This window comes from Zeus faber (assembly GCF_960531495.2).
Source record: "Zeus faber genome assembly, chromosome: 13".
Classification (NCBI taxonomy): Eukaryota; Metazoa; Chordata; class Actinopteri; order Zeiformes; family Zeidae; genus Zeus; species Zeus faber.
In genome coordinates, this window is record NC_137198.1 from 12,161,850 (window position 1) to 12,172,707 (window position 10,858).

General features: G+C 46.7%; 1 protein-coding gene across 1 annotated transcript in view; it reads right to left on the minus strand.

Moving 5' to 3' along the window:
• The window catches only part of begain (brain-enriched guanylate kinase-associated), a gene marked incomplete at both ends in the record, with an annotated part of 34,391 nt that extends 24,318 nt beyond the window's left edge, over positions 1–10,073 (minus strand). Inside the window, 3 exons of the mRNA XM_080012582.1 lie at positions 2,709–2,775; positions 4,763–4,924; positions 10,003–10,073. Of these exons, the coding sequence (XP_079868708.1) occupies positions 2,709–2,775; positions 4,763–4,924; positions 10,003–10,073 (300 nt within the window). The remainder of the gene's footprint in view (positions 1–2,708; positions 2,776–4,762; positions 4,925–10,002) is intronic.
• Positions 10,074–10,858: the final 785 nt, after the last annotated feature.

Below are 10,858 nucleotides of genomic sequence, written 5' to 3' on the forward strand. Positions count from 1 at the left end.
TTTACATATCAGAGAAAATATTATTCTATACTTTGTATGTATCATGGAGTGTCAACTATTTATTATCTGAAGCGATCTATTTATTTATGCAAAACTATTTATGAATCAGTATCTATCCACAATTATGTAAAGAAATGGTGATCAGTGATTGCCGACGTCCGCACCCACTGACTGCCCAGAGGAGAGGGAGAGACCCCGGTTGGGCCGTTGGCAGACAGGTGCTCTGAGCAGCACGATGCATGGGAATGAATTAAAACATAATATGTTTGAATACATTCCTCGCCTTTCCCGCGACAGCCTGAATAAGTCGCTAAATTTGTCGCTTTTTTCGAAATAAAGTCGCCAAGAGGGGTCTGAAAAGTCGCTAGAGCCGGCGAGAAAGCTGCCAAGTGGGCAACACTGACTTAATCCCATCAGCATCGATACCCGCCGCTATAATGTACGCCACACACACAGAGGCACACGTGGAAAGTCTGAATTTTTAGGAGAATGGACGCAATTGCCAATTTTGTGGGGTGTAACTGAAAAGTAACATAACTGTAGTAGTGTGACGAATTACTGTCAGCAGGGAGTAGTAATAAGTCAAGTAAGAATTTCAAGTGACTTTTTAAAAGAGTCATGAGTAAGGAACCCATCACCGGGTATGAACAGTTCAAAGGCAGATTTGATGCCACATTGTGGTCGGCCCTGGGACCATTCTGATGATGTTGTCAACGGACGGTCTTCCCTGACTGGCGGGCGGGGGGGGGGTTTGCGACGGTGCTATGTTCCCATCCCATCGGGCATGGCCTCTCTTTCGACCTGTGTATTTTCTTCTTCTTCGTCGGAGGATGATTGGTTGTACTCCGGAATTATGTTCGACATTGTCCCCAGTTTGGGACACTTCCCCCTCTATTTCACTCGTCCTTATCACCGTGATTACAGGATTAGAGCGAGGGCTTCGTCGACTGAGAATCTTCCGGTCATTTTTTTTTCTCCTCCGACAATTGCTCGTGAGTGACTGTGAGTAAATTGCGAGTGGGGCCTTTTTATGTCAGTGCGTTGCCCCCATCAGACAGCAACGGAGTCAATTCCCACAACGCTGATCTTCACCTGCTCGTAGATCTGTTATGACTATGAGGCATTGGTAAGAGAGCGCGAGAGAGAGAGAGAGAGAGCGAGAGAGTGAGAGAGAGAGAGAGCGAGAGAGAGAGAGAGAGAGAGAGAGAGAGACTTATTTATATTAGTTGCTAGCTCATAAAGGTCTATTCTCCTTTGTGGTCAAAACTGGCCGAAGCATCAAAATGGGGTCCAAAGTGTTTATAGACATAAACAAAAACATCAAGAATAAGGGATTTAAGAAAAGTCACCTGGCCTCAGGCTGAAACAAGGATGTAAAACACCCTTTTAGTCATGATAAACACCTAAATCTGTGTCGAATCTGTCCAACACAATACAAGGTTTAAATATAATTGAAATGCAGTGCAATACTTGGCTTGTTTTTGGTTTTTTTTATAAAGTGGTTCAGTGTGAAATATAGAAAATAACACTCTCCTGCGGCCTCTGGTTGAGGGTGGATGCAGCTTCTTCTTTTTAATTAGATTTATTTCTTTATTTTTTCCAGCAGTTAGTAACTGCAGCGCTCAATGTGTTTTCATTCAATTTCATTTCATGAAAATAAGGGATGAATTCAGTCGACTTTGAAAGTCCGCCTCATCGGCGGCCCGGGCGCTCGCCGAACGCGCGCACGCGCTCGGAGAACTCGACGCCCCTTCATGCATATTTCATGGGCGTGAGCACGGCGCCGCTCACGGACACAATTAGGATACGGCCGCCCCCGCTGATGTCAATACTAATACAATACAAGACAATACAAGCGGCGTGAACTCCGCTCACCTCGGGTGGAGGTGGGGGGTGGTGGGCGGCGGCAGTAGGTGTCCGGAATAAGCAAGTAGTTCGGGGGGGTGACAGAGGCAGAGGGGGAGCCGGGGGAGAAGAAAAGACAGCGAAGGGTGAAGTGAAGGGGGATTCTAAAGAGGGAGGGGAGAGAGAGAGAGAGAGAGCAGGGGGTGACGGAGGTGGGCGCCTCCACCCCGGCGTGTGCGGTCGTAGCGTGATGTAACGCCGAGTAACCGCTGGAAGTCACGTGATAACGGCTCACCAAGAATGTTTGGGAGGAAGGGGGATGTGTTTGGAGAAGCGGGAGAGGAAGAGTGCCGACGAAGACTTTTTTTTTTTTCGGGTGGGGGGAGGCGGGGGCTTGTGATGGGGAGCTTGTTTGTAGGTTTAAATATCCTATCCCTGCCGGTTTTTTGGGGTGGAAAACGTGAATAAATAATGATTTTTCCCTCCCCGTGGTTTATCATCCACCGGAGCAAGGCACTTCAACGCCGTCTGCTTCAAAAGCCTGCGACTGCGGTTCGCAGCGGCAACGCTTTTACAGTAGGTGTGAAAATTTTGGGGGGGGCTTTTTTTCCTCCTCAGCAGTCATTTATTTATGCTAAGTCAGTTTGGTTTGCCGAGACACGTCAAAAAAAAAAAAAAAAAAAAAAAATCAATCCCTGATGCGAAGCGAGTCGTCTATCTGATCAATTATTCCCTCAGGCCATAACGAAAGCCGTTGGAAGTGCCGTCGCTTCGGCGCGCAGCATCGAAGACACTTTATCGGGGGGGCCGAGGGGGGGAGCGGGGATTGACATTGGGGAGCGGCTCAGCTTGTTTTCTCTCACCGTCCTGTGCATCTTGTCCTCCAAATCCTGGTTGATCCTCTGAAGAGCCGCATAACTGCTCTGGATCCTGCAAGGAGAAAGAGCGGTGACATCCCGTGAAAAGGCTCCCGGGGATCCCTTCCGCCACAACGGTTTACAATGACTTGATAAGGCCTCCGCCCTCGCTTTGGGGCTCCGACGGCCAAAACGCCGCGTTGGCCTGTTTCCCCAGCCGCAGCCCGACAACCACAGTCGGCGAAAACTCACTGGGGCCTCACAGATCCTTTGCTTTTTTTTTTTTTTTTATGATTTCTTTTTTTTTTTGTGGGACTGATTTGATTGGCTGAGGTCCTCCAGAAATGATTTTCAAGATACGCCACATTGATGATAAGCAAAAAGAGGAGAAATAAAACCCGAGGTCCAACTGCATTGTAAGACATGTATGCGTGTGAGCCATAGCATTATCATTCATAAAGTCGGGGAAATGTTTTGTTGGGGGCCCACAGCAATCAACGCCACATCTAAGGCCAACAATATCATGTGGTCTGGAGCGAGACGTCATGTAATTATACCCTTGACAAGCCAGAATTATCAGTTGAGAGTTTTGGTGAAAAGCGGAATGTTCTGAAGAGAACACCAAAGACATACACCAAAGGACTCTTGAAGATCTTTGGAGAACCACGAGGAAATCTCTCGTCTTTAGAGTCTTTAAGAGCGCTCTCCCCCGTCTGTGACTCTTGTGAGAATATCCGGTTTTGATATCGTCTTAAGTCTTAAATCTCGGCTCCTATAGTGCGTGCTGGAATCCCGGGATGCGTGATCCCCAGCGGTGACCGGTCTTTGCTCAATCCTGTAGTGTGTGCACTACCGGGACGAAAGAAAAAAAAAAAAAAGAAAAGGCTTCGGCTATGCGATGCTGCCTTTTGATTTTGGGCGCGCCGCTGCCATTACTCATTGTTAGTTTGGCTCTCTCATCGTCCAGTGTGGAATACCTCAACACGGAAGGTTTACAGCTTCTAAACTGCTCCTTGTCTTCACAGTAAACAGTGGATCTCCAGGCTCCTCAAATGGAGCAGATCTCAGAGCTTCTTGGATTGGATGAGTGAGGATCTATCTATCCATCTATCTATCTGTCTATCTGTCTGTCTGTCTGTCTGTCTATCTATCTATCTGTCTATCTGTCTATCTCTCTCTCTCTCGCTCTCTCTGTCCCTCTCTGCACTTTCTCCACTCTCTGTTTGTTAAATTATTAAAGGCATTACATATATTTTGAGCCCTGGTTTTTCAGCGGGACATTACCATCTATCTTCTTATCCTCAGGAGGAGGAGGATAAACCGTGACATTTATAGAAGCATTAAAGGCCACCTCCAGCCAATTTGACGTCACACTTTCCCCCTAAATTTGTCTCCAAATGGGAAATGGAGCCGCGGTTCTTAAATGAACGTCGCCCAATGGCAGCCCATAATAAATCACGGCCATTTCCCATCGACACCGCCACCTATTACGTCCGTAACGCAGAGTGAAAGTGTGCACACCGAGCACTCAAACCATTTGTGTTTTCTCTGTAGATCGCCGACCCACTCAGTAGTCACTCAGTATCAGAGAGCGAGCAAAGGTGTGAATACATTTTTAGTCAACATCCATCACTTTTTGGTAAGTACCTTTTCAGCGGGAGCTTGAAAATGTGAACTTTTTCTACCGAAAACCATTTGTCGTTTGTTAAAAATGGATGGCGGTGATGGTTGAATTTATATATTGCGGCGTGAGGCGAGGCTGAAAAACATTATATAGCTAAAAATGCAAAAGACATTAGAGATGGCCTTTAGCGAATGAGAGAGAGATATTCACGGCATGCGGTGGAGATGCTAAAGAAAACCCAATAATAAAATGGAGACTGGGGTGGAGGCGGCGCCGGCTCAGAATGAGATTGGAAAAAAAACAAAAACGGCGTTGTACAGTACGAGACTCACTTTTAATGAAGTCAGCCTACTAAATGACACACAATGAAACACACACAAACAGAATATATGAATATCCGACACAGTTACCCAACACGCGTGAGACCTCAACACACCTTCGCAATTTGTCGGTGAATTTCTCAAGCTCCTCCTGGGCGCGTCGCAGCTCGGTCTCCAGGTACTGCCGGGTGGAGTCGAACTCCGTCTCCACCATCTCTAGCTTGTGGGTGGTGTAGGACAGCCGCTTGCGCAGGTCATCCTTGTGGTCGTGGAAGGAGCTGGACAGAGTGGCAGGGGGAAGGTGAGAAGAGAGAGTCGCCGGGTGTCCATCTAGATTCCAGCTTAAAAAAAATCACGAGAATATAGAGAGATGAAAGAAAGAGCGTGCGTTTGTGTGTGTGTGTGTGTGTGTGTGTGTGTGTGCGTGTGTGTGTGTGTGTGTGCTTAATGTGTTGTCCAGCTGCAGGAGCGGCTGGAGTGTGATTCGGTTTGGAGTGAGCAAGGTCTGGTCGCAGGCCTGGGGAAGGCGGGCGGGCGGCCCCCCGGGAGGAGGAGGAGGAGGAGATGGATGAAGGAGGAATACTAATGGTTTCCCATTGACAGGGAGGCAGCGGCGCTGGGACGGGAGGCTCCGCTCTCCTCCAAATACCTTTCTTCTATTCAGTCCCTGAAAAGAGGGATTTCTCTCCACGGAGTCTGTTCAGTTCCTGAGGTGATTCGTGAATGTTGTGCTACAAAACCATTGTTGTTGTTGTTCTGTGCGTCGTACTATGTCACTGTAGTCAGTGTATGGTTAAGATGGACAACACCCCTGAATGCCCACAGCATTATTCAGACATCGTCGGGACACATTTAGTGTCCTCATAAGCTTGTCATTAATCTCGTCATTTTGTGGTCTGTAAAGTGTCATGTAAAAAGCTTTAATGGCGCTTTGAATGTCAAAATGTTTGATATTCATCTTCAGACTCTCATGATTCAGAAATGTTAGGGTGCTGTTTTCAATTTCAACGTAATCCAAACTAATATTGTTTTTGGGAGGCTTTTCTGTATGACTCCACCTGTATCTGTGTGTGTGTGCGTGTGTGCGTGTGTGCGTGCGTGTGCGTGTGTGTGTGTGTGTGTGTGTGTGTGTGTGTGTCTGTGTGTGCGCGCTTAGAGTCATCAAGCGAGAGGCTGTGAAAGAGGAGGATGGAGAGAGTGAACATGAGAAAGTAGACAGCGGAACAAAACCCTCGCCCCCTGGACAGGCAGTGTTTGGGCCGTGCAGTGGATGCGGCGCTGACAGCGGCGGTCGTTGTGATTTTGAAGCTCCAGGCAGGACCGACGTGAGGCCCCCCTCCACCTCACTTAATGCAAGCACGGCTTGTTTAGAGCTTATTTTCAGTGAGCAAAGCTAAATTTGACTTTTGAACCATTTCAAAGGCTCTTCACTTAGTTAGAAGAAGACAATGGGACAATATTATGAATATATTGAATACTATTTTAAACACGATATCAAAGGAATCAGGAATCAGTTGGTGAAACAGTAATTTCCTCGTTGTGTTTGCAACTCGAACTGCAGTGACTCGCAGACTGAACTGAGACTCTCGGTTCCAGACAATCTGGAAGGAAAAAGAGCCGTGAGCCGTGAGTCCCAAACAGAGGCCATGACACCCGAACCGTGACCGTTGACAGGATCTCAATACTGGACAAAAAGTGCTTGAACTCTTTTATTAGAAACTGTGTAGATCCCGACGGTACTCCTACACGAACATACAAATGGATTTATTTCAATAGAAAGCATTGGAACGCTAGTTTTCTTTTACCGCATAAAAGAATAATTCCAAATAGAGTAAAGCACTTTACTCTGCTCTCCCAGCAGCCCTCTGTAGTGTGATGGGTTGAGACGGATAGTGCTGCCGTCACAGATTCAAGTCCACATATTTCCATCCAAATCACCGCCATTGTTCTGTAAACCAGATAACTGGAAAAAAATAACACCACCCCGTGATAGCCGTGGCTCAAAGCGATGAGTCACTGTAGGAGGACCTCGGGGTTGGATGCCAGGAGACCTTTTGAAAGGCAGCACCCCTATGGTGTGTTCAGCGCAGGAAGGAGGCCAGGTGGCGCCATGTTTCAGACGCTGCAGATCACAAGCTCAAGTCCTGATTTTCCCAAACATGTCCGGAAAGAGATAAGTCACCGGATGAGGAGTTTAGTGTTGGAGGACTAGAGGGTTCGATGCCGGGTGACCTTTTGAAAGCCGGTGACGAGTGTGCGTTTGAAAGCGGAGACCAAGGCTCAGCACTAAGGCGACCTAGTGGCATGATATTGCACACCCACGTTCGCAGTCGTCAGGGTGGTTCCCTCCGGTAGCTGGATCGCAACAACAAATCCCGCTGCAGCGGTCTGGGGAAGGGACGTGTCGCCCACTCTGGGAATGATGGCGCTAAGGGGGGAGGGGTTCTCTGAGAGAAAGGTGCGTGTGGCTGATCTTTTGAGACACCTCAGAATTGACTGTTGTAGAAATAAAGAAGGTGTTTCACGGGTGGTGTGATGGTTCAGACGCTGCCTTGCAGCGCTGACATAACAAGTTCAAATCCTGATTTTTCCGTCCGTGCCCTGGGTCTGTCGTCCATCGTGGTGTGTTGTAATTGCGCACAGGGAATGTGAATGTGTGGAGGGTTTGAGTCCCTTGGTAGCTGGATTGCTGGACACTGTGCTGTTTTTTTCATAATGACATCAACATGGAAGGTAGAAGACGACCGTTGATAATGGAGCTTCGAGTGAACATGTCTTTATTTTATTTAAACAACAGTCAGTTTGTGGTGTCTCAAAACTTAAGCCGCGCACCGCTTTGTCTCAGAAAACCATCTCGGGCCATCGTTCCTGGAGGGGGGCACCAAGACCCGCCGCGGCAGGATTTGTTGTTGTTGCTGACCAGCCAACAGGGCGGAGAGGGGGTCGAACCAGGCACCTGCAGGATTACAACACCGTCACACCGCTGGGTTGCCATCACACTGAGCTGTGGTCTCCGGGCACTTTGAACCGTGCCCTTTGTGTTGTCAGCTTTCAAAAGCTCACCTGCGGGCATCGGACCCTCAAGTCCTCCAAACGTTAAAGCTTTTATCCAACGACTTATTGCTTTGGACCACTGGTTCTAAAAGAGATTTGAGGTGTCCGCCAACCATTTTGTGCCAGGACTTGGGTGGAATAATCAGCACTTGTAAAAAAAATATGCAAAAAGGAAAAATCGGCACTTGAACCGGTGATGGTTTTAGACCAAAACCCATTTTGTTGTCTGTTTTATTCCTTTATATAAATATATATATAGAAATATAAAAATATAGAATAAAATATAAATATAAATATAAATAAATATAAATATAGAAATATATTTTATCACAGACATTTTGGTAATTTCATACTATATCAATTAAGATATTTCATAATGTCAAATTTTAAATAAATCCCCCATATTGAGTGAATGGTATAATGACATAATTTATTAGACTCGGTTTTTGTTCTGATGATAATCCTTGTCGTGCCGTGTATTAAGTTTATTATTACTTTTGCTTATTCATCTGGTTGATTTATCTTATGTAATGAGAAGACATGCATACATTTGGTCTGTTGTGTTATAGGCATGGACTAAAATTAAAAAAATCGGTGAGTTTGCAAGCCCAGCAGCCTGTGGTAATTCCATTCCCGATAATTCCATAGCAGCCAAACGGTCCATCACTAAATCCCCAACCCTACTCTCCTCCCCCCACCACGTGCGTGTCCACTCTGTACGTTCTCAAAGACCCTTTTTTTTTTTTTTTTTTTTAATTATTGGGATAATACTTATGGAATGTGAGTGATGCAGAGCGCCATTGACAACGGAAAACAGAGTGGGGGAAATAATCCGGCTCCGGGCAATTGCCTGGCTATGCCATGTGGAAAGACCGCCTGCGGGTGCTGGGCGCAGGGATGAAAACACGCCGGCAGCGCTGACCGGGAGAACAAATGGGACAATGAGAGGCGGGAGAGCAGGGACCCAGCGTCTCGCCGGGCGGTTGGACGGCGGCCGTCGTGTCCAGTTTGTCGGAAACGATTTGAAATATGTCGGAGAAAACGAGAGAGGGATTGACATCGTTCGATCGGCTGGACATTCGCCATTTGCATTGAATGAAAGTGAGATGGAAACGTGCTTTATAGTGTTTGCAAAGAGCGGCAACATTCGGGCGGGAAATGAATGGATACACACTTCATTCATAATTCATTCATAGAAAAAGAGACTCAAGTGAACGGGGAATATGATGAACACCCAACGTTAACCGTCAATCCAGTGGTAATAACGTGTCATATATTTAATTACACGGCTCTGTGGAATACTCAATTCTGATTGGTCAATAGCGGCTTCCGGTCGTGGTGCCGGACCCAAATGTCGTGCCAAAGTTGAACAAGTATGCAAATTTCAACACTTAATGGTCAGAGCTTTTCTCCGACTCAGAAACGAATGAGAGGCCCGGTCACTTGTTATCCGGCGTCCAATTGGGCTTCAGGCTTTGAAGGCGTCTTGGTGGATCCTCGGCCGCTGGAGGTGTTGGGTGCTTCGTTACTGCTGACAGCACCAGCCACTAAATTCAGGCCCGAAGCCTCAATTAGGAACCAGGAAGTGGAGGAGGAGAAAATGGTTCCCTTCACCACACCTCGCCTTCCTTGGTGTTGGACCACAATGTCACTGTCTTTGTTGGACGTCTCAAAAGGGCTAAAAAATGTCCTCTTCACCTCTGACAATTAATTTTGTCTCGTATTACTCCATCTATCTATCTATCTATCTATCTCTGTCTGTCTGTCTGTCTGTCTGTCTGTCTGTCTGTCTGTCTGTCTGTCTGTCTCTCTCTCTCTCTCTAGCTATCTATCTGGGGTGCTTTGAGACTCTATGTACTTCATGTTCATCTCTCCTATCAGCTTTTGCAGTGCACCGTAAATAAATAAATAAATCACAAATGATTAATTTTGCAACCTGCCTGTTGTCAAACAGCCTGAAGCGAGACTTCACAGGGAAACATGTACAAGTATCATGCTACAATTGGTACAATTACATGGTGTTGCACCAGACAATTGAACACGTGAGAGCACTGCTCTGGGCTCTCATCACCGAGTAGCGGAGGTTTAATTAGGTCTGAGCAGGAGGCAGGGATTCTCCTTTCTTCCTTTTTTTTATTTTCCATGGCATCCAGATAAGGAGTGGCGAGATTGACCACGTGACCTCCATGAGAACTGTTTTCATTTGCTGCTATCGAACGAAATGAGTGACACAAGCGACGAGGATGAGGGTGAGGATGAGGATGAAGAGTCAAAAACACATCTCCACAGCGCCTCATCTTACCTTCTCTTCTGATGTTTGCATCCGTTTCTTTGGCTTTTGAGGGCAGTTTTGCCAATATATATTTTTTTCATATTTTTCCCTCTGCCTCGCCTCGCATGTGTAAATCCGCCGCCGCTGATGCCGTTTCTGGTCGTTGGAGAGCGCCGGAGCCAAGTTTGAACTCTAACCAGAAGCCGGCACCGAGCGCTCTAAGTCTCGCCTGGGGAGGCTGATAGGAACTGGCTATCTGTGATGACCCTGGCAAGAGAGCAGAGAGAGGCAGCTTTGAAGTCCCGCAGATTAAGCAGCACATTTAGTTCCCTTCACTCCACACCAAAAAAAAAAAAAAAAAAAAAAAAAACAAGGCAGAGATTTTGCGTGCATCTGGAAAATTGAGGCGATGCGCTGCAACGAAGCTGAGCTGCGGGGATCAATTCAATCAATTTGATAACACAAATGAAAATGCTCACTTGAATCCAGCGACTACTGCGCTATCGATAGAGCGGCGGACAAAGAGCTTCCACTGTGTCAGGTTTTTGGCTAATGATGCAATATTACAATACAACAAAAAAAAAAAAAAAAATTGAATGAACTATTGAGTTCTCATATTCTGCTGAAATCTGTGAAATCTCCAGTTATAGAACTGCTTGCTCCTCAATTGGCCATGAAGTGTGTGTGTGCGTGTGTGCGTGCGTGCGTGCGTGCGTGCGTGCGTGCGTGTGTGTGTGTGCGTGCCTGCATGTGTGTGTGTGTGTGTGTGTGTGTGTGTGTGTGGGCTTGGTTTGATTGCTCTTGGCTCTAGTCACGACTTCATGCAGCTCGTGTTCATTCATAGTTTGGCTGTGTCACTAAACTTTTGAAGAAAAAAAAAAAAAAA